Source organism: Rana temporaria, chromosome 4 (assembly GCF_905171775.1).
Source record: "Rana temporaria chromosome 4, aRanTem1.1, whole genome shotgun sequence".
Classification (NCBI taxonomy): domain Eukaryota; kingdom Metazoa; phylum Chordata; class Amphibia; order Anura; family Ranidae; genus Rana; species Rana temporaria.
Genome location: NC_053492.1, coordinates 158,987,542 through 159,008,914, shown reverse-complemented (window position 1 = coordinate 159,008,914; position 21,373 = coordinate 158,987,542). Strand labels below are relative to the sequence as shown.

The 21,373-nt window shown below is 44.5% G+C and overlaps 2 protein-coding genes across 3 annotated transcripts in view; one reads left to right on the top strand and one right to left on the bottom strand.

Annotated features, from left to right (window-relative positions):
• SMC4 (structural maintenance of chromosomes 4) overlaps positions 1-1,483 on the bottom strand; it is an 86,782-nt gene extending 85,299 nt beyond the window's left edge. Inside the window, exon 1 of the mRNA XM_040349273.1 lies at positions 1,299-1,483. The gene's annotated coding sequence lies outside the window, so the exon portion shown is untranslated. The remainder of the gene's footprint in view (positions 1-1,298) is intronic.
• A 54-nt stretch (positions 1,484-1,537) lies between these two features.
• IFT80 (intraflagellar transport 80) overlaps positions 1,538-21,373 on the top strand; it is a 225,091-nt gene continuing 205,255 nt past the window's right edge. The window contains exons 1-2 of one of the 2 annotated variants that reach the window (XM_040349275.1): positions 1,538-1,625; positions 20,616-20,721. In XM_040349275.1, coding sequence (XP_040205209.1) covers positions 20,685-20,721 — 37 coding nt within the window. In that variant the 5' untranslated portion in view covers positions 1,538-1,625; positions 20,616-20,684. Of the gene's footprint in view, positions 1,626-2,171; positions 2,352-20,615; positions 20,722-21,373 lie in introns of those variants that run through there. The other variant, XM_040349274.1, reaches the window with a different exon arrangement.

Genomic DNA, 21,373 nt, shown 5'->3' with positions numbered 1-21,373 from the left:
ATATCTACACACCATACACCGATCAGTATCATCCTGTGTAAGATGTGTACATAGTGTGTGTGTGTGTGTGTCCAGCTGATATGTCATTCAGTAATTAGTATGTCATATAATTGTTTATAATACATACATCAATATAACACCACAAAAAAAAATTATCACACACTTTTTTTTTTACAGTGTTATACTGATCATTGTGTGTTGTATACATTGTCAATAATTACATAGGACCTCCTGCTGAATGATCAGATGACAGCCCAACTGGAGATATACATATATATCTATATCTCGGTGAGCTGTCATCTGATCATTCAGCAGGAGGTCCTATGTAATTGACAATGTATACAACACACAATGATCAGTATAACACTGTGTAATATCTCTCTCTATCTAAATATGTATATGTGTGTGCAGGTGATCTGTCATCCAATCAGGATGTCCTGTAATGACAATATCTATATAATGACGATCAGTATTGTCCTGTGTATTACAGGCATAGTGGTGTCCAGATGATCCGTCACTCAATAATGAGGATGTACAATATATATATATATATATATATATATATATATATATATATATATATATATATATATATATATATATATATACACACACACACACACACACATGTATGTGTCATTAAGTCATTAGTCCTATAGAATTAGTGACAATATCTCCATCACACACCGATGGGAATCGCCCTGTATATTATGTTGATATCAGTATCCAGGTGATCTGTCACTCAATAATGAGGATGTACAATATATATACACACACCCCCCCCCCAATGTCTGTGTCATTAAGTCAGAAGTCCTATAGAATTAGTGACAATATCTCCATCACACACCGATGGGGATCGCCCCGTATATTATGTTGATATCAGTGTCCAGGTGATCTGTCATTCCACCAGCATGTCCTATAATTGGTGACACCATCTATAAGATGACGACAAGTATCGTCCCGTGTATGGATAGATCGATCGCCCTGCGGTTCGTTGTTCTAAAGTCAGAAAAGCTGAGTGTCACCCTGTGTGCCGATTGTCGCCGACCTCCAGGGACAATGAAGATCGTGCCATGTATGTACGCCGGTCTCCTCGGGTGATATGCAGCGAATGACAGGCGGAGTCCCTGGGAGGCGGATGACAGCGGTAAAAACAAGAGGAAGAGTAAAGTGTGGCACTACAAGTCCCAGCATGAGCCGGTCGCTCCATGTGGGGCAGACATGACAGCTGGCTGTGCCTGTCACCCCGGTCGTCATCCCGCTAAAAGTAATAAAAAGCAAAGTCCGGTCTAATTCACCTTTCCAGCCGCTCGGGGCGGACCGCCTGTGTCCCGGGAGGCTTGGTGAATTTTTTGCCGATTTTTCCCGTAGTCTGGGGCGGCCGGTGAACGTGTTTTCCCCGGTGTGAAGCGCCGTGCTCAGCCCCTGCCTGCTCTCTGCTCTGATACTCCACTCGAAAATGGCGCCCAAAATCCAAACTCAAAGCGAAGTTCGTTACAAACGCGCGAGGGATTGTGGGAGCCGCCAGTCAGATTTGAAAAAAAAAATGGAGCCGTCTGCCATTTTCCCAGCGGCTCCGCACAGCAGCCCGTGACGCGCCTACAGGAGGACCATTGAGCAGAACGGTGGGGGCACTACTCTATGGGCTCAGCACGCCACAACGCTCACTGTAATAACGGTTATTACAACAGGCAAAGATACAAATTAACGGTTACTGGACTACCAGGCGGTTTGAATGGGGCGGGGCTTGGTTGCGGGGCAACAGATAGGGGCGTGTCGAAATGGAGAGGGACTCGGTGGGACGGTCCTTTGATTAGCTTTAGTTAGTTGAGGTGACTGGGTCACGTGTCTATCAGCAAGTCGCCATATTTCATTCGGGCAAAGCTCCAGGAAAAGTTAATAACGGTTACAAAATATAAATAAATAAGCGACCGAATGGTAAGAGCTAGCAAAGAATCAGCGAGGCGAGGTCAGAAATCCTTAACGTGATCAATAAAATATTGGAAAGCACGCGGATAAGTCTCATATTAGGATACCGTTGCCAGTTTCGTGCCCGAAACAAACATGGAGGTCTGTTTAGGAGCCCAGGCGTCAGAGAGCGCAGGTTTTTTTTTATATAATTCGGTGTACTCTTTTACTCGATTCGATTTCAATGTGGGTATTTCGGCTCTGGTACTGACGTTCTGTTATTAGGCAGTGGGACGTTTACGACTTTAACTGAGTTTGCTACTTGCCCAAGAGATTAGCCGGGCGAAATCTCGCGATACGTAACCATAGTGACGGAACGCGCTGACAGTGGTGTTGGTGAGGCAGAGGGAAAGGAGGCCCGGAGCTGTGTGATCGGGCGGCAGGTAATGGAGCGGCCCTATATGTAATGTAACTGTTTATATACAAGAGACTCGTGCTGACTCTCCATCCTAGCCAGTGAGTGAGTACCCCGGAGCCTGTGTCCAGTATAGATGACAATCACTGATCTGTGCAGCCCATAGACAGGCCGATGTGATCTAGAGGAGACAGGAGAAGAGCCCTTAGTAGAAGATATGATTGTCCTCGACTACAGTGGTCATCGACCCTGTCCTCAGGGCCCACTAACGGGACAGATTTTAAGTATTACTTTGGGGAGATGCAGACTAGAATACTGCAATCACTGAGCAGATGATATCACCTGTGATGTATTTCAGTTATGTTGCAAACCTGGCCTGTTAGTGGGCCCTGAGGACAGGGTCAGGGCTGGACTGGGACAAAAATTTGGCCCTGGACTTCATCCAGACTGGCCCACTTTGACAGGTCTCTCCCACGGTGGCCGGACAACTCCCGCGCCACCCAAGCCCCCTCTCCCCCTTCACTAGCCATTCTACTTTATTAGAGTAGAAAGACTGGTACTGGTACTCTTATAGGCACTACCAGTGGGGAAGCAAGACATTATTTCACCCAGGGCAAAGAATCAGTTTTGTGCCCCCCCTTATGGGACCAGATTAGGCAGAAGTGAGAATTTCCCAGGCCATAGCTGTTGAGTCAGCTGTCTGTCCCCACCCCCATGCTCCTCTGTCGTCCCCCCTGCTTGTCTGGTCCTCCCCTGCTTCTCTGTTCCCCCCAGGTGAGCACTGCGGGCAGGGAGAGGAGGTGAGCGCTGCGGGAAGGGAGAGACAGAGGAGCGGAGGGGGGCGCCGGTGCGATGTCACTGAAGCCGGCCCACTGAGCCATCGGCCCACCGGGAAACTCCCTGTAGTCCCAATGGCCAGTCCATCCCTGGACAGGGTTGATGACCACTGTTCTACTAACAAGCTACAATCCTTCCTCACCCACTGACACCTCCTATGACTGCACTGGGCTGTGCTGCTCATAGACAGGCCGATGTGATCTGGAGGAGGACAGCCCTTGGTGGAAGATGTGATCTAGAGGAGGACAGCCCTTGACAGAAGATGTGATCTGGAGGAGGACAGCCCTTGGCAGAAGATGTGATCTGGAGGAGGACAGCCCTTGGCAGAAGATGTGATCTGGAGGAGGACAGCCCTTGGCAGAAGATGTGATCTGGAGGAGGACAGCCCTTGGCAGAAGATGTGATCTGGAGGAGGACAGCCCTTGGCAGAAGATGTGATCTGGAGGAGGACAGCCCTTGGCAGAAGATGTGATCTGGAGGAGGACAGCCCTTGGCAGAAGATGTGATCTGGAGGAGGACAGCCCTTGGCAGAAGATGTGATCTGGAGGAGGACAGCCCTTGGCAGAAGATGTGATCTGGAGGAGGACAGCCCTTGGCAGAAGATGTGATCTGGAGGAGGACAGCCCTTGGCAGAAGATGTGATCTGGAGGAGGACAGCCCTTGGCAGAAGATGTGATCTGGAGGAGGACAGCCCTTGGCAGAAGATGTGATCTGGAGGAGGACAGCCCTTGGCAGAAGATGTGATCTGGAGGAGGACAGCCCTTGGCAGAAGATGTGATCTGGAGGAGGACAGCCCTTGGCAGAAGATGTGATCTGGAGGAGGACAGCCCTTGGCAGAAGATGTAAAACAATTTTTTTTTTTTGGACTTTGAATGAGAAATATGTAAATGTATATCTCCAACCCTGTTATATGTATAAAAAAGGAGGAGGATTGGGACTTTGAATGAGGTATGCATGAGAAGACTCAGAGATAGGACAATGTGATATGGATTTGTTTATTTATCTAAAACACATATCAGAGCATGCGATTTCGAATGTATACATAATAGTAAACATACATAGCATTAAAAAATCCTCATAAATAGAATCATTAAACCCGAGGTTAGTCCTAAAACTGATACATGTAGCATCTAGGGGGGAGGGGGGTGCAGATACCTGTCTAACAGGTTTTTGCACCGCTTCCTGGTTCTGACTCCCTTGGGAGTCTGGCCCCTTTACCTCACACCCCCCCCCCCCCTTCGCTGTCTTCTGGGAAACACTGTTCCCAGCAGAGCGCGGGGACCAGTGACGGAGCGCCGCGATACTCGTGCATGTGCAGTATGGAATCGGGCAGTGAAGCCGCAAGGCTTCACTTCCTAAATTCCCTTACCCAGGATGGCGGCGGAAGCAGCCAAGGACCGAGCGCTTGCTCAGCCTCGTCTGCTGACATCACGGGCGCGTTGGACAGGTAAGTGTTCATTTTTTAAAAGTCAGCAGCTGCAGTATTTGTAGCTGCTGGCTTTTAAAATAAAAAATCTGCGGAACCTCCGCTTTAAACCACTCCTTGCCCCCTTACATGCCATGTTTGGCATGTTATTTTTTTTTGGAGGGGGGGTGGGGGCTTCAGTAGGAGTGGGACTTCCTGTCCCACTTCCTCCTTCCGCCCAGGGACCGCTTAGGCCATTCAGCGGCCCCTCCCTGTAGGCAAAATAAAGAGACATTTGTTACCTTGTATGGAGATAAGACCCAGTGTATAGGTATGTGTAGAGCAGGATTGACCTGCAGCTGATGGCATAAGTGAATATTCTTGTTTAAAAAATAAATAAAAAAAAGAATTATATATATATATATATATATATATATATATATATATATATATATATATATATATATATATATATATACATACATGACAAGAAGGGTTTGTAAGGACAGTTGCTGTGGCTGACAATGGCTATACACCCATCAAGTAGATTTCTTAATATAAAAATATAAATTTGAATACATATAAAAAACATATACAGAAAATAAGGATTCAAATTCAACCACAGACAACTACTAACGGGGGTCACCCGAAAGATAACTGTTGATGTGGGGTATAGACAATTAAATCCTCTACTAGTTTTGCAGATTGGGACTGCTTCTTCAAGAGGAACTGTCTATTAAACAGAAAATGCAATGAAATGTACAGTAATAACGACACCAAGAGCATTTAAACATGGTTATACAGCAAACATAATAATCGAAAGATCTGCTCACCCAAAAGATCACACCGATACGTAACCACGTTCCTTACAAACCATTCTTGTCGCATTTCTCTATATTAGTTTGGATGATGGTACTTTATTAATTATTGTCAGTTGGTTTTTATGTGAGGAAATACTATAATATAATAATATATATAATGCTGGCAGCTAGAGCTGCACGATTCTGGCTAAAATGAGAATCACAATTTTTTTGCTTAGAAGATAGATCACGATTCTCGAGGCTTAACGTCATCTTTTCCATAAAAAAAAAATTGGGCTAACTTTACGGCTTCGTTTTTTTTTATTCATTGTAAAATGTCTATTTTTTGCCCAAAAATTACATTTGAAAGACCGCTGGGCAAATACAGTGTGACAAATTATTGCAGCAATTGCCATTTTATTCCCTAGGGTCTCTGCTAAAATATATAGAATGTTTGGGGGTTCAAGTAATTTTCTAGCAAAAAAATATTGATTTTTAACTTAAGAAACAAGTGTCAAAAAAAGATTTAGACTTTAAGGGCCAGATTCACAGAAAAAGTACGCCGGAGTATCTGCTGATACTCCGGCCTACTTTCAAATTTGCTGCGTCGTATCTTTATTTGTAATTCACAAACAAAGATACAACGGCATTTGGCTAAGATCCGACAGGCGTACGGCTTCGTACGCCTTCGGATCTTAGGATGCAATACTTCGGCGCCCGCTGGGTGGAGTTCGCGTCGTTTTCCGTGTCGGGTATGCTAATTAGCTGTTTACGGCGATCCACGAAGGTACGCGCGTTCGTCGCATTCTATTACGTCGTCGCTAGTCGGCTTTTCCCGTCGTAAAGTTGCGTTTGCTATTTAGGTGGTGTAAAATTAGACAGCCCATGTTAAAGTATGGCCGTCGTTCCTGCGTCGAATTTCAATTTATTTTATTTATTTTGCGTAAGTCGTCCGGGAATACAAAAGTACGTAACGCACGTCGCCGTTCAAAACGTCGGGTGACGTCATTTCGCGCAAAGCACGGCGGGAAATTTCAAAACGGAGCATGCGCAGTACGTTCGGCGCGGGAACGCGCCTAATTTAAATGGTACACTCCCCATTTGAATTAGGCGGGCTTGCGCCGGACGGCTTTACGCTACACCGCCGCAAGTTTACAGGTAAGTGCTTTGTGAATCAAGCACTTACGCTGAAAACTTGCGGTGGAGTAACGTAAACGGGATACAATACGCCGCCGTAATTCTACATGAATCTGGCCCTAAGTGGTTAAACTTCCTGCATTTACACACAGAAGTTTGCTCTAAGAAGGAAGCCTTAGAGCCGGTTCACACTGGGGCGGCACGACTTCGGGGGCGACTCGGCAAGGCGTCCTAAAGGCGACTTCAGAGGCGACTTGCAAAATGACTTCTGTATAGAAGTCAATGCAAGTCACCCCCGAAGTCGTACAAGAACCTTTTTCTAAGTCGGAGCGACTTGCGTCGCTCCTATTAGAATGGTTCTATTGACTAGAATGGGACGCGACTTGTCAGGCGGCTGAGTCGCCTGGCGAGTCGCCCCAGTGTGAACCGGCTCTAAGTTACAATGTTTCATGTTGTTACAAACTTGACAGACTGCCTGGATTTTTTTCTTTACACTGAAGTTTATCCCTTTGATCTAAAAAAGAAGCATTAGTTACAATGTTTTCTGTTAAAAACTTGGCAGACTGCCTGGATATTTTCTTTTGACAGCTAAGTCTCTCCACTTATATGAAAGAATCGTCAAACTCTGCATTGGAGATCGTCGGGGGGGGTTGAATCGAGATCTCGTTTTTTTTTTTTTTTTTTACGATTAATTGTGCAGCAAAGGTGCTATACCTCACTAAATAAACAAAACTAGATTGCAGCGCCTACAGGATAAATTATATAAATCAAGTGACAAAACATTGATGTAACTTTACAATAATGCTTACAACATGAGACAATTTATACAAGAAAATATACAAAGGTGGTTAATAATTAAAGCAGGGTGGGTTTGATTTAAAGCGGTTCTCCACCCTAAAGTGGAGTCCCGCTGATCGGAACCCTCCCCCCCTCCGGTGTCACATTTGACACCTTTCAGGGGGGAGGGGGGTGCAGACACCTGTCTAAAGACAGGTATTTGCACCCACTTCCGGCCACACGCTACGGGCGAAAGACGGGCATTCCGTCACATCCCGTCTGTCGCCCGTTGTGTGCTGGGAACACTCGGCTCCCAGCACACAGCGTGTGAGCCAATCGGCGGGCGCAGCGCGACTCGCGCATGCGCCGTAGGGAACCGGGCAGTGAAGCCGCAGCGCTTCACTTCCTGGTTCCCTGAGCGTGGATGGAGGGGGGAGCAGCAGAGAGACAAGCGATCGCTCGTGCTCTGCTGCGATCAGCGCTGGACTCCAGGACAGGTAAGTGTCCTAATATTAAAAGTCAGCAGCTGCAGTATTTGTAGCTGCTGGCTTTTAATATTTTTTCCCCGTGGCACATCCGCTTTAAATCACTAGTAAAAAGGCTTAATTTAAATCATAATTTTTAGGGAGTAACTGTCATCTCTGTCCCACAGTGGCTCCTCCTCTGACCCACTGTTGACTCGCCGACAGTCCCATTCACTTTAATGAGAGGGCTGGTGATGCAGCAGTGATACAACAAGGTGAGGGACGTGGCGACAGAAGGTGAGTGGATGCCCGGTAATAGGCCCTGCCATGATGGATCTGAAATGACAGGTGCCCTTTTAAAGTAAGCACTTATTCTTGTTGGTAGTTAGGAAACCTTCATTTTGTTTACAAATATTAAAGATTCTATTTAAAATAATAAGCTGTCCGGTTAGTAAAACAGCGATATCGGAACCAATTCAATCATGCAGTTTGTAGTGTACATAGGATAAAGGAATATTCTTGAACTTGAACTCATGGTTACTGTGAAACTGTGTGAATGCATCAGTGCAGTGCATTTTATCTCAGCTTGGATTTATTGAATGAGTTTACCAAAAATGTAAATATTGCACAAAATACAGCCTCATGCTACATAACTAAGCTCCATTTCATGCTGAATAAACTATATTAATGTATCCTTCCTAAATAGAAAACTATCTTTACTCTCCTTTGTGACCTCACTCACCAGAAATCATAGACCACCAGGTTCGCAGTGTGGGGTCAAACAGTCAGTGATCAATCAGATCTGGTATAAGCCAGATGATTGGGTGCAGTGAAATCCTCAAAATATGTTTTGGGGCTTGCGGAGTAGGTAACCAGGTTCAAACGATGGGGAGAGAAGAAAAAAGGACTGAAAGTGAAGTACTGTAAAATTGTATAAAATCGTGCTTCTCAGGCGTCATTTACACACGAGTAGTGAAAAACACTGATGAAACGCCGCTGAACGGTGTGCGTTCCACGGAGGGCAGAAACGGCGTCAATGGTTGGAAAAAGACGGAAGTGCGTCAACACATTTCGCCCCCTTCTCCAGGCTGTCATCCAGGACCTTGATTGCGCCCTGGAGGACGGGCGAATTGTGTTGACACACTTCCGGCTTCGTCCAACCATTGAAGCTATTTCCTTAAAAATTAATTAAAGTATATATTTTTCCTAAAAAAAATATTTTGAAAGAACCCTTGCGCAAATAGTGTGATATAAATTATTGCAATGATCTCCATTTTATTCTCTAGTGTCTCTGCTAAATATATATATGTGTGTGTGTGTGTGTGTGTGTGTGTGTGTGTAATGGGGTTTCTAAGTAATTTTCTAGCAAAAAATACAGTTTTTTTAAGCAACAAGTGTCAAGAAAGGTTTAGTTTCTAACCACTTCCCGCCCGCCATATAACAGAATGACAGGCGCAAAGTGGTTAAGTTATCCTGACTATACGTTTTATGACGTCCAGCAGGATAAGACACAGTGATCGTTGGTGTGCTGTGTAAGTCTGACACACCGCATTACCGATCTCGGTAAAGAGCCTCTGACGTAGGCTATACTGTGTGATCAGCTGTGTCCAATCACAGCGTAAACAGTAAGAGCTGTGTATCAGTTCTTCCTCCACTTGCACTGACAGAGGCCGAGTAGAGGACAGCGATCCCCCCCCCCCCCCGAGGATGCCCACCCAGGACCACCAGCGATGCTACCCAGGACCACCAGGTATAATAACCAGGGTTGCCAATCAGTGCCTATTAGAGGTGCCAATCAGTGTCCAGCAGTAAATCCTGCCAGTGCCTCCTCATCAGTGCTGCATATTAGTGCCACCGCACCAGCGCCCATTAGTGCCGCTTTATCAGTGCAGGAGAAAACATACTTAATTACAACATTTTAAAACAGAAACAAAAAAAAAGTGTGTGTATGTATATGTGTATATATATATATATATATATATATATATATATATATATATATATATATATATATAATTTTTATTTTATTTGGCTAGCTAAAAAATCCCAGTGGTGATCAAATACCACCAAAAGAAAACTATTTGTGAGAACAAAAGGATAAATGTTTGGGTACAGTGTTGCATGACCACGCAATTCGTCATTCAAAGTGCAACAGTAATGAAAGTTGAAAATTGGTCTGGGCAGGAAGTGGGGGGGGGAGTGCCCAGTATTGAAGTGGTTAAAGAGGAGGTCCAACTACTGCAGCTGCTGACTTTTAATATATGGTCACTGGCCTGTCCTGGGAGCCCGTGATGTCGGCACACCAGCCGATCTCCGGATCGGCTGTCTGGTGCAGCCGCCTCCATTCCTGGTAAGGGAACCCGGCAGTGAAGCCTTTCGGCTTTACAGCCGGTTCCCTACTGCGCATGCTGAAGTGCACTGCGCTTTGTAATTGGTATGGTGGTGGAGGGGGCCAAACTTCCGAGAGGCAGGGCTGCAGCGCCATCTCATTGAAGTGGGGAATGGTACCTGTCAAAAACAGCCCCCATCCCCCCTAAAGGTGCCAAACGGAGGGGGGAGAAGGTGGCTAAGCGGAAGTTCCAATTTTGAGAGCAGCTACTTTTTAAGTGGTTAAACTGACCTCATCGACCTCATTTATAGGCAGAAGTTCATCCCTTTTGATCTAAAAGAACAACAGATGCATTGTTTCTCTTTAGCCCTGTTGATAAACATTTGCCGGCTGAGTTTTTTTCTTTTTTTTCTTTTGACTGCTCTCCTTTGCTCTGCACTTGTTTAACATGAATTGGGGAAATGCTGTATTGAGATCCTGAGGGGGGGTTGAATCGCGTTAACAATTAATTGCGCAGTTCTTATATATATAAAATGTGTGCGTATATGTATGTATGCACACAGTATCTCACAAAAGTGATTACCCCCCTCCCTCACATCTTTGTAAATATTGTGTACATTTTGCCGTTGCCTCAAAATAACTCAACACACAGCAATTAATATCTAAACTGCTGCCAAAAAAAGTACACCCCTAAGTAAAAATGTACAAATTGGGCCCAATTAGCAATTTTCTCTCCTGGGTGTCATGTGACTCGTTAATGTTACAAGGTCGTGTAAATGGGGAGCAAGTGTGTTAAATTTTGTGTTATCGCTCTCACTCTCTAATACTGGTCACTGGAAGTTCAACATGGTACCTCATGGCAAAGAACTCTCTGAGGATCTGAAAAAAATAAATTGTTGCTCTACGTAAAGATGGCCTAGGCTATAAGAAGATGCAGCATTATTGCCAAGACCATACAACGGTTTAGCAGGACAGGTTCCACTCAGAACAGGCCTCACCATGGTCAACCAAAGAAGCCGAGTGCACGTGCTCAGCGACATATCTAAATGTTGTCTTTGGGAAATAGATGTATGAGTGCTGCCAGTATTGCTGCAGAGGTTGAAGGAGTGGGGGGGTCAGCCTGTCAGTGCTCAGACCATATGCCGCACACTGCATCAAATTGGTCTGCATGGCTGTCATCCCAGAAGGAAGCATCTTTTAAAGATGATGCCAAAGAAAGCCCGCAAACAGTTTTCTGAAGACAAGCCGATTAAGGACATGATTACTGGAACCATGTCCTGTGGTCTGGTGAGACCAAGATAAACTTATTTGGTTCAGATGGTGTCAAGCATGTGTGGCGGCAACCAGATGAGGAGTACATAGACAAGTGTGTCTTGCCTTAAAGCGGGGGTTCACCCTTAGAGGGCACTTTTTCCCCTTAGATTCCTGCTCGTTTTCTCTAGGGGAATCGGCTATTTGTTTTAAAATATGTGCAGTACTTACCCGTTTACGAGATGCATCCTCTCCGACGCTTCCGGGTATGGGCTGCGGGAATGGGCGTTCCTTCTTGATTGACAGGCTTCTGAGAGGCTTCCGACGGTCGCATCCATCGCGTCACGATTTTCCGAAAGAAGCCGAACGTCGGTGCGCAGGCGCAGTATAGAGCCGCACCGACGTTCGGCTTCTTTCGGCTACGAGTGACGCGATGGATGCGACCGTCGGAAGCCTCTCGGAAGACTGTCAATCAAGAAGGAACGCCCGCTCCCGAAGACCCATACCCGGAAGCGACGGAAGAAGATGCAGCTCGAAAACGGGTAAGTACTGCTCATATTTTAATACAAATAGCCGATTCCCCTAGACCGAACGAGCAGGAATCTAAGGGGAGAAAAAAAAAAATTTAACAAATGGGTGAACTCCCGCTTTAAGTCAAGCATGGTGGTGGGAGTGTCATGGTCTGGGGCTGCATGAGTGCTGCTGGAACTGGGGAGCTACAGTTCATTGAGGGAACTCATGAATGCCAACATGTACTGTGACATACTAAAGCAGAGCATTGTCCCCTCTTTTCAGAGACTGGGCCACAGGGCAGTATTCCAACATAACGACCCCAAACACACCTCCAAAACAACCACTGCTGTGCTAAAGAGGCCGAGGGTAAAGGTGATGGACTGGCCAAGCATGTCTCCAAACCTATTGAGTATCTGTGGGGCATCCTAAAATGGAAGGTGGAGGAGGGCAAGGTCTCCAACAACCACCAGCTCCGTGATGTCATCATGGAGGAGTGGAAGAGCACTCCAGTGGCAACCTGTGAAGCTCTGGTGAACTCCATGAACAAGAGGGTTAAGGCAGTACTGGAAAACAATGGTGGCCACTCAAAATATTGACACTTTGGGGCCCATTTTGGACATTTTCACTTAGAGGTGTACTAGAGCGGCACAATTACTTGTTAAGCAAATCATGATCTCGATTCAACCCCCCTGACAATCTCCAATGCAGAGTTTGCCGATTCTTCCATATTGGAGTGGAGAGATTTATCAGCTGTCAAGAAAATATCCAGGCAGTCTGCCAAGTTTTTAACAGGAAACATGGTAACTAATGCTTCCTCCTTGGATCAAAGGGATAAAATTGCGTGTGTGTGTAAAGAAAAAAATCCATCACTCTGCCAAGTTTGTAACCAGATGAAACATTGTAACAAACTTCCCTTTTAGCACAAACTTCTGTGTGTAAATGCAGGAAGTTTAATCGCTAAAACTCTAATGCCTCGTACACACGACCATTTTTCTCGGCAGGAAAAAAAAAAAAGTTTTTCCCGACGTGATTTTCCCGACCAAAGCGCGGTGAGGTACGACGGGACTATAAAGGGGAAGTTCCTTTCAAATGGCGCCACCCATTGGGCTTCAATTTTTTTGCGGGCAGGTTTTTTTCATCAAGAAAACTGCTAGGGAGCATACACACGACCAGTTTGCTCGTTGTGAAAACCAGTCATGTGTACAAGGCATTAATGTTTTTCTGACACTTGTTTCTTAAGTTAAAATATATATATTTTTTCCTAGGAAATTACTAGGAACCCCCAAACATTATATATTTTAGCAGAGACCCTAGGGAATAAAATGGCAATTGCTGCAATATTTTATGTTGCAATGTATTTGCCCAGCGGTCTTTCAAATGCAATTTTTTGGGAAAAAATACACTTCAATTAATAAGAAAAAAAAAACAAAGCGGTAAAGTTAGACCATTTTTTTTTTTTTTTTCCGTTTTAATGTGAAAGATGATGTTACGCTGCGAGAAGCGTGATCTATCTTCTAAGCAAAAAAATTGTGATTCTCATTTTATCCAGAATCGTGCAGCTCTAGGGTGTAATCACTTTTGTTGCTAGCGGTTTAGACATTAATGGCTGTGTGTTGAGTAATTTTGAGGGGACAGCAAATTTGCACTGTTATACAGGCTGTACACTCACTACTTTATTTTGTAGTCAAGTGTAATTTGAAATTTCTTCAGTCACCTAAAAAGATATAAAAAAGAATTACAAAAATTTGAGGGGTGTACTCACTTTTGTCAGATATTGTATAACATGTGTATTGCAATCAATGGTTTAATGCATAGACACCCTAAACCATGCGTTTACATTTGTATATGCACTTATGTCAGGTTGGGGTGCCTAAACTTTTTTTGAGGAGGGGGATTTTATGTGCTTGGGCATGACTTTAAATGTTTTACTTTTAGCATTTTATTTTGTCACATAGGGGACGAAAAGTCCCCTATGTGGTGATTTTTTTTTTTTTGGTGCCAGGTTTGCTTTTAATGAGACCCTGGATGTCTCCCCTGTGCTCCACTGAATATAATGCAATGCAGATCGCACTGCAATACATTTTCCCCAGACACTGAGAAGCTGACCTGGAAGTAATGTCAAACATGTCGCTTTCCGGGTAAGCAACCAGGAGGGGAGTTGAGCGGACGCGTGTCTGCTTTGCTCCCTCCCCTTTACCTGGCGACACCCGCTATGTCTGTCCCAGGCCAGCAGATGGGCAAGGGGAGCCCAGGATACATGTCGGGGTTTGCACCGTTACCAGGGGTGACGGGCAACCATGATTATATGTGATGCCGCATACACACCATCACTTTATGTGATGAAAAAAAACGACATTTTCTGTGAAGTAAAAAACTTTTCAAATTTACACACCATCGTTTTTTCACAATGCTCTAGCAAAGCGAGGTTACGTTCACCACGTTTTTCCATTGAAGCTCGCTTCATAACTAGCTTCTGGGCATGCGCGGGTGTAAAAACGTCGTTTTAAACGTCGTTTTTTGCTACACACGGTCAATTTCTGTGAAGTAAAAAACGACGTTTTGAAAAACGACACATAAAATTGAAGCATGCTTAAATTTTTTTTGTCGTTTTTTTACAAGACATAAAACGACGTTTTCCCCCACACACAGTCATTTAAAGTGACGTTTTTAAAAACGTTGTTTTTTTTCATCACATAAAGTGATGGTGTGTACACGGCATGACTCTGACAGTCCCTGAAATTGTGTGGAAAACCTCCACCGTCAGATTTTTAGGTTTTAAGACTTAAGGGCTGGTTCACACCATATGTGCATGAAAACTGATGGGAAATTCCTCGCAGATTTTACTTGCAGAGACATTAGTTCACATCCGTTTCCCTCAGTTTTCATGCACGTTTCAGTGAGCTTTTATGCACGTTAAAGCGGTGGTTCACCCTTAAATGCAAGTTTCTAGCAAGAAATACAGCATAGTAGCGTGAGCTACAGTATGCCTTTATTTATTTTAAATGCGCCGTACTCACTGTTTAATCCCGGAGATAAGTTTCAGGCTCCCCGCGGGGAATGGGCGTTCCTAGTCAGAGGGGACAATGATTGACGGCCAGCTATTGTGCGTCACGCCTCCCGAGTAGGACTCGACTCTTCACGGCGCTTTACGGCGCCTGCGCACAGACATCGGAGCTGACTGCGCAGGCGCCGTGAAGAGCCACGTCCTATTTCGGCTATCTCCGTGAGGCGTGACACGCCATAGCCGGCCGTCAATCATGTTCCCCTCTGACTAGGAACGCCTACTAGACTGAAACTTATCTCCGGGATATCCCGGATTGTAACTGCCAGTCTTGTGATGCCTCGTGGGATATGTAGAGTCATGCTTGTAACTGCCAATCTTGTGATGCCTTGTGGGATATGTAGAGTCATGCTTGTAACCAGGGCTGTGGAGTCGGTAGATAAATGTTCCGACTCCTCAGTTTTATGTACTTCCGACTCCCCGACTCCGACTCCTCTGTATTAATATGCGAATGTATTTTATACATTCCTTGAGGGAAAGAAACGCAACCTACCACAGGACTACTGGCTGGGAAGCCAACAGTCTACTGTATTGCACAGTTTAAACAAAAGACAAACACAATGAAAACAATTAAGTGGCTGGATAGTAGCAGCAGGCATAAACATCAGGAACAGGATCTTTACCAGTTCAAAAATACAAACCACATTATTTGGTTGTTTTAGAACAAAAACAAAGCTTATCTATAATGAACCAAAAACAAAATCTGTAAAACCTAGAAATGGTTTATATTAATCTTGAAATGTAGTTATAGGCTTAGCAAATGCAAATCAATTCAATGTAGAGTTCTAAGGAAGAGAATTGCCTCTGCCAGATCCTCTTTCATTATTTTATTCATGCATTGGTCTTTATTCTTACAGTAGAGAAGTCATTAATTATAACTTTTTGTGAATTGGGACATTTAAACTTGCTTTTTTTTTTTTATTCCAATCTAAATTTAGTAGGATGCATTGTTTTCCGACTTTGACTCCAGGTACCCAAAATTTCCCCCGACTCCGACTCCACAGCCCTGTCTCCAGGTGCCTCATTAGCAAGCCACGTGCTAAGGGGGCACCTGTGTGGGTTCACTCCTGAGCCAGGCTGTGTACGTCGATAGATGCACACAGTGCTGGCAAGCCACACCCTTTCTCCCCCTTCACAGTATTTGAATGACAGCAGCAGGAGCCTGTGGCTTCAGCTGCTTTCAGTGTCTCAGAAAGTGAGGGAAATGCTGCAGCCAGGACAGCGCTGGAGCTGTGAGAGGAATCGGGTAAGTGTTTTGCACCCGGGATGGGGGGGGGGGGGGGGTGAGGTAGTTGTTAGTGAGATGTTTTTTGCTTAAATGCAGAAATGGATTAGGGTAAACACATCATGATGCATTTGACGTTCTCTACGAAGTGCATCACAACATCTGTTGCAAACATTCGCCCCATACATATCGACATGTGTTTTGATGCATTTCCATTGACTTTGAAGGCAAATGTGTAATTACAGCTGTAGTGTAAGTGAACATGGGGGCTTGTGACCCAAATGAAATAGGTCAAGGCTCCACCAGATCCTCTTATGTAGCAACTGCTTGGAGTGCAAACAAGGACAGAGCTTGACCCAGCTCTAGACATCTAGTGGAATAGGGAAAAGTCCTGGAAGTCGCACATCTCTGTAAAACCCCTTAAGAAGATGTATGACAGCCTCAGGTGGGCTCCAACCATGCATGCACACAAAATACGCTGGGAGAAACTACAACTGATGTCACGCTGATTCCGGTTTTGGGACTGGCAGCCAGCTTACTCCAGTGTGGTGAGCATTTCTCTAAGACCTTTTTCACATTGAGGCGTGGAGTCGCGGTGACGGTATAGCCGCGCTATTTGTAGCGCCGCTATACCGTCATATTTACCGCGATATTTGGGCGCTAGTGGTGAGGTTTTAACCCCCGCTAGTGGCCGAAAAAGGGTTCAAATCGTGGTATTACTGCGGTTTCCCATTGATTTCAATGGGAAGGCGCGGTATAGGAGTGGTGAACACACCGCTCCTATACCGCAGTAAAGATGCGGCTAGCAGGACTTTTGGAGCGCTCCTGCTAGCGCACCGCTTCAGTGTGAAAGCCTTCGGGCTTTCACATTGAACACTACAGGGCATGATTTTTCATGCAGTATAGCAGCGCTATTTTTAGCGCTGTACCGCATGAAAAACGCCTCAATGTGAAAGGGGCCTTAGGCTTGATATATCGGTGGTGCTGACAGCCCTCTGTGCGAGTGGAGGATTACGGTGTGGATGGATTCTCATACTGTGATGACTTGTCAGTGCTAAAAACGCTCTCTGCTGCCTTTCTGATGCAGCTTAATAGCTGTTGAGTAGGCAAAGGTGGTGGTTTGGAGCAACATGTGGTGATATATTTGGACTGTTGGATGAATACTACACGTGGACAACTGTTGAAGTTCTTATTTACCACTAATGTCCTGTACACAAGAGCGGAATTTCCGTTGGAAAAAAGTTGGATGTTTTTTCCGACGGAATTCCGCTCAAGCTTGGCTTGCATACACACGGTCACACGTTCTCTGAACTTTCGAGCGTTAAGAACGTTCAATGCTTCCGAGCATGCCTCGAATTGTTTCTGAGCATGCAGGTTTTTTTCCCCGTCGGAATTTCATACAGACAAACAGATTTTCCGAGAACCTGCTCTCAAACTTTTGCTGGCTGGAATTTCGGCAGCAAAAGTCTGATGGAGTGTACACACGGTCAGAATTTCAGATGAAAAGCTCACATCAGACTTTTGCTGGCGGAAATTCCGCTCGTGTGTACAGGGCATGGGAAGTGTGGGGCTGCAACTAACGATTATTTTCATAATCGATTTGTTGGGTGACTATTGTTTCGATTAATCGGTTAATTACCTTAAAAAAAAAAAGTGTGGTGTATAATTTAGTTAATATGTAAAGTTTAAAAAAAAAAAAGGCAATTTATTCTTAAAGCGGGAGTTCACCCATTTGTAAAAAAATTTTTTTTATCCCCTTCGCTTCCTGCTCGTTCGGTCTAGGGGAATCGGCTATTTGTATTAAAATATGAGCAGTACTTACCCGTTTTCGAGCTGCATCTTCTTCCGTCGCTTCCGGGTATGGGTCTTCGGGAGCGGGCGTTCCTTCTTGAGTGACAGCCTTCCGAGAGGCTTCCGACGGTCGCATCCGTCGCGTCACTCGTAGCCGAAAGAAGCCGAACGTCGGTGCGGCTCTATACTGCGCCTGCGCACCGACGTTCGGCTTCTTTCGGAAAATCGTGACGCGATGGATGCGACCGTCGGAAGCCTCTCGGAAGACTGTCAATCAAGAAGGAACGCCCATTCCCGAAGCCCATACCCGGAAGCGACGGAGAGGATGCATCTCGTAAACGGGTAAGTACTGCACGTATTTTAAAATAAATAGCCGATTCCCCTAGTAAAAACGAGCAGGAATCTAAGGGGGAAAAGTGCCCTCTAAGGGTGAACCCCCGCTTTAAATATCTATATGCAATGGTAAATATAAATAACCAATTCTATGGTTAGGGAGCAAAATCTCTAATCTACTCTGAGAATAACAGACAGATTAGATATACTGGGCCAGATTCTCTAAGATCCTGCGGCGGCGCGTAAGCCATTTACACTACGCCGCCCCAACTTACAGGAGCAAGTGCTGTATTCCCCAAACACTTGCTCCGTAGTTTGCGGCGGCGTAGTGTAAAAGGCCCGGCGTATCCCTGCGTAATTCAAAGGGGGCGGCTTATATTTAAATTAAGCGCGCCCCCGTGCCGACCGAACTGCGCATGCGTCGGGCTAAAAATAGCCCAGTGCGCATGCTCCATTTCTCGATGGAAAACGTCAAGAGCGACTTACGAAAACGACGTACCCGACGGGAAAAGACGACGCGGACCCGACACCATACTTAACATGGCATATGTGGGACTGGCGTAAGGTTACCCCTCATATAGCAGGGGGTAACCTTACGCTTACGCAAACGACGTAAGCGACGGTTACGCGACACGATTTTGTTCGGGAATCGGCGTATCAGGCTCATTAGCATAAACAATTGAGACCTGAACGTAAACGCCACCTAGCGGCCGGCGGCGAATTACATTTAAGATCCGACAGTGTAAGTGACTTACACCTGTCGGATCTACAGCGTATCTATGCAAAAATGATTCTAGGAATCAGTCGCATAGATACGCGGGTCAAAAAACAGAGATACGACGGAGTTTCCTGAGATACTCCGTCGTAACTCTTCTAAGAATATGGCCCACTGTATATACTATTAGAGGGTGAATCTGGTAAATATCAGATATCATTATTAGAAATAATAGAAAACTTCTTGGTCAAAAGAATTTTCATTTCAAAACTGAATGTTAAAAGCAAGTGAAAATTTCAAACAACATTCTTTCGTTCAGCGAATGTACAAAGATTTTACGTATGAATATTCTGGTCTGAAAATTCATCCGTGTGGCCAGCATAAGACTCAGTACAAACCTATGCAGTTTGCTTTTGATCTGTTTCTGCGATTTGTGCGTTTCCATTTTTTTGGCCAGTTTGTTGTTGGGCAGATTAAAAAACACAAATTGCTGCAAAAACGCATTACATGCTTTTCTGCAGCTTCTCCATTGAAGTATATTGAACCAAAAAAAGCACCATTTTGCGTTGAAAAAAGTCCTTGACCCTTTCCAAATACGCAGCAGCTGAAAAAAGCATAGATGTGAACGTGTCCCATAGGAAACCATGTAAATGAACTGTAGTGCGTTTCTGCAAAAACGCATTCGTGTGAACCAGGTCTAAGACGTTTAGTAACATAACGGGATTAAAAAAAACGAGAATTAGCCCTTTTATACTACAAAAAGAGCAAATAATCGCTACTGTAGGGGGTTCATTTTTTTTTTACTGTGGAACAGTGAAAGTGATATTAACAGTAGCGATTATTTGCTCTTTTTGTACTATAAAGGGACAATTTTTAGTTTTTTTTAACCCCGTTAGGTTACTGGCCGATTAATTGATTAGTTGTCGATTAGTCGTTTCGGCCCTAAAGAAGAGTCACGTGTTTGTCTGACTTTTTATGTACTTTTTAAAGTCATTTTTTTGTTGGTTATTTTTGTCGTAAGTATGCTATTTACACTTCTACGCAGAGTTTGGTCTGGTATGGGAGACCGCCTTACCTTACTTGCTAGCTGCATAAATATTCACTTTTTCCCTAGCGCTGACTAATCATTTTGAGTTTATCACAAATCTCATTGTAAATAATTTTTTTGAGTATTTTATATCTGTGATTGCAAAGCTCCAGGCCCTTGCTGTCATTGGGAGGAATGACCACAGAATGAACTGAAGGCCTTCACTACTCTTTCTGTGGCCGAGGGAAAGAGGAGTCCTTTCCCACCACCTGCAATGGCCGCACCAGAGGGAATAGGACCCTGAGCTTTGCGGTCACGATCACGGCTGCCTCCCCCTCACAGCTATTAACACACCCACACTTTTCATTTTAAAATCTTTTGTTTCTATTACAGTAAAAATTACAAAATGCCTGTAAGATCATTACTTTTCTCCTGATGCTCCCTGCGAATCCAGGGCTCGGAAGGAAGTTCCTGTGTGCTGTGCACCTCATTTCCTGAAAAGCTGACTGCTTTGCTTCAAATATATCTGGGAAAGTTTATTGGAAAATGTTTTTCATATCAAGGCCTTGAAGCCCCAATAACATGATGTTAAAAAGAAATGTTATTAAAGTTTCTTCTTTATTCTAGGTGCAGGTGAAGTAAATTATCCACTCCTTGAAGAATCCAGGATTCATCACTTGGTTTTACCTCAGCAAAATGAGACTCAAGACTTCTTTGTTAAAGGAACCAAAACATATCCTTTGCTTTGAATGATTTCAAACCAGTCCACCGTAATCTCTTCATGACTAGAGTCAAAACAACCTTTAATGCCCAAACCTAAGTTTGCAATTTTGCATAATTCCTTCCACTGACAACAAAAACTGGACACTGACACTTTTTTTCTCCCCCTAATTCCAAAGATCGGGCAATGTTTACTCCCGCTGGGCACAGTCCGGCTCACCTAAAGTCTGAAGGACTGGCCCTTTCTTTTGAATGTTTGGAGACCCCTGACATAGTAAATCTAGGTGGATTATACGTTGCTTTTTTGGTTTCATTTGGTGGGAAATGGTAATGGATATCTCCTGATTTTGTTTCATTATGAAAGGAAAGCTCACCAAAAAAAAAATATATATATATATATATATATAATATATATATCTCGTATTTTCCGGCGTTAAAAGACGACTTTCTGGATGCAAAAAAATGCATCCAAAGTCGGGGGTCGTCTTATACGCCGGGTACGGTCTCCGTGCTGCGAGAGCGTCAATGATTTAAAAGACGCCCCTTCTCCTCAGAGTGTTCTGTGATAGGTGGAACACAAATCTTCCCAGCAGCGCCTTTGTTCTGTGTTCCTCCTATCACAGAACAGAGGCGCTGCTGGGAAATTTTGTGTTCCGCCTAACACA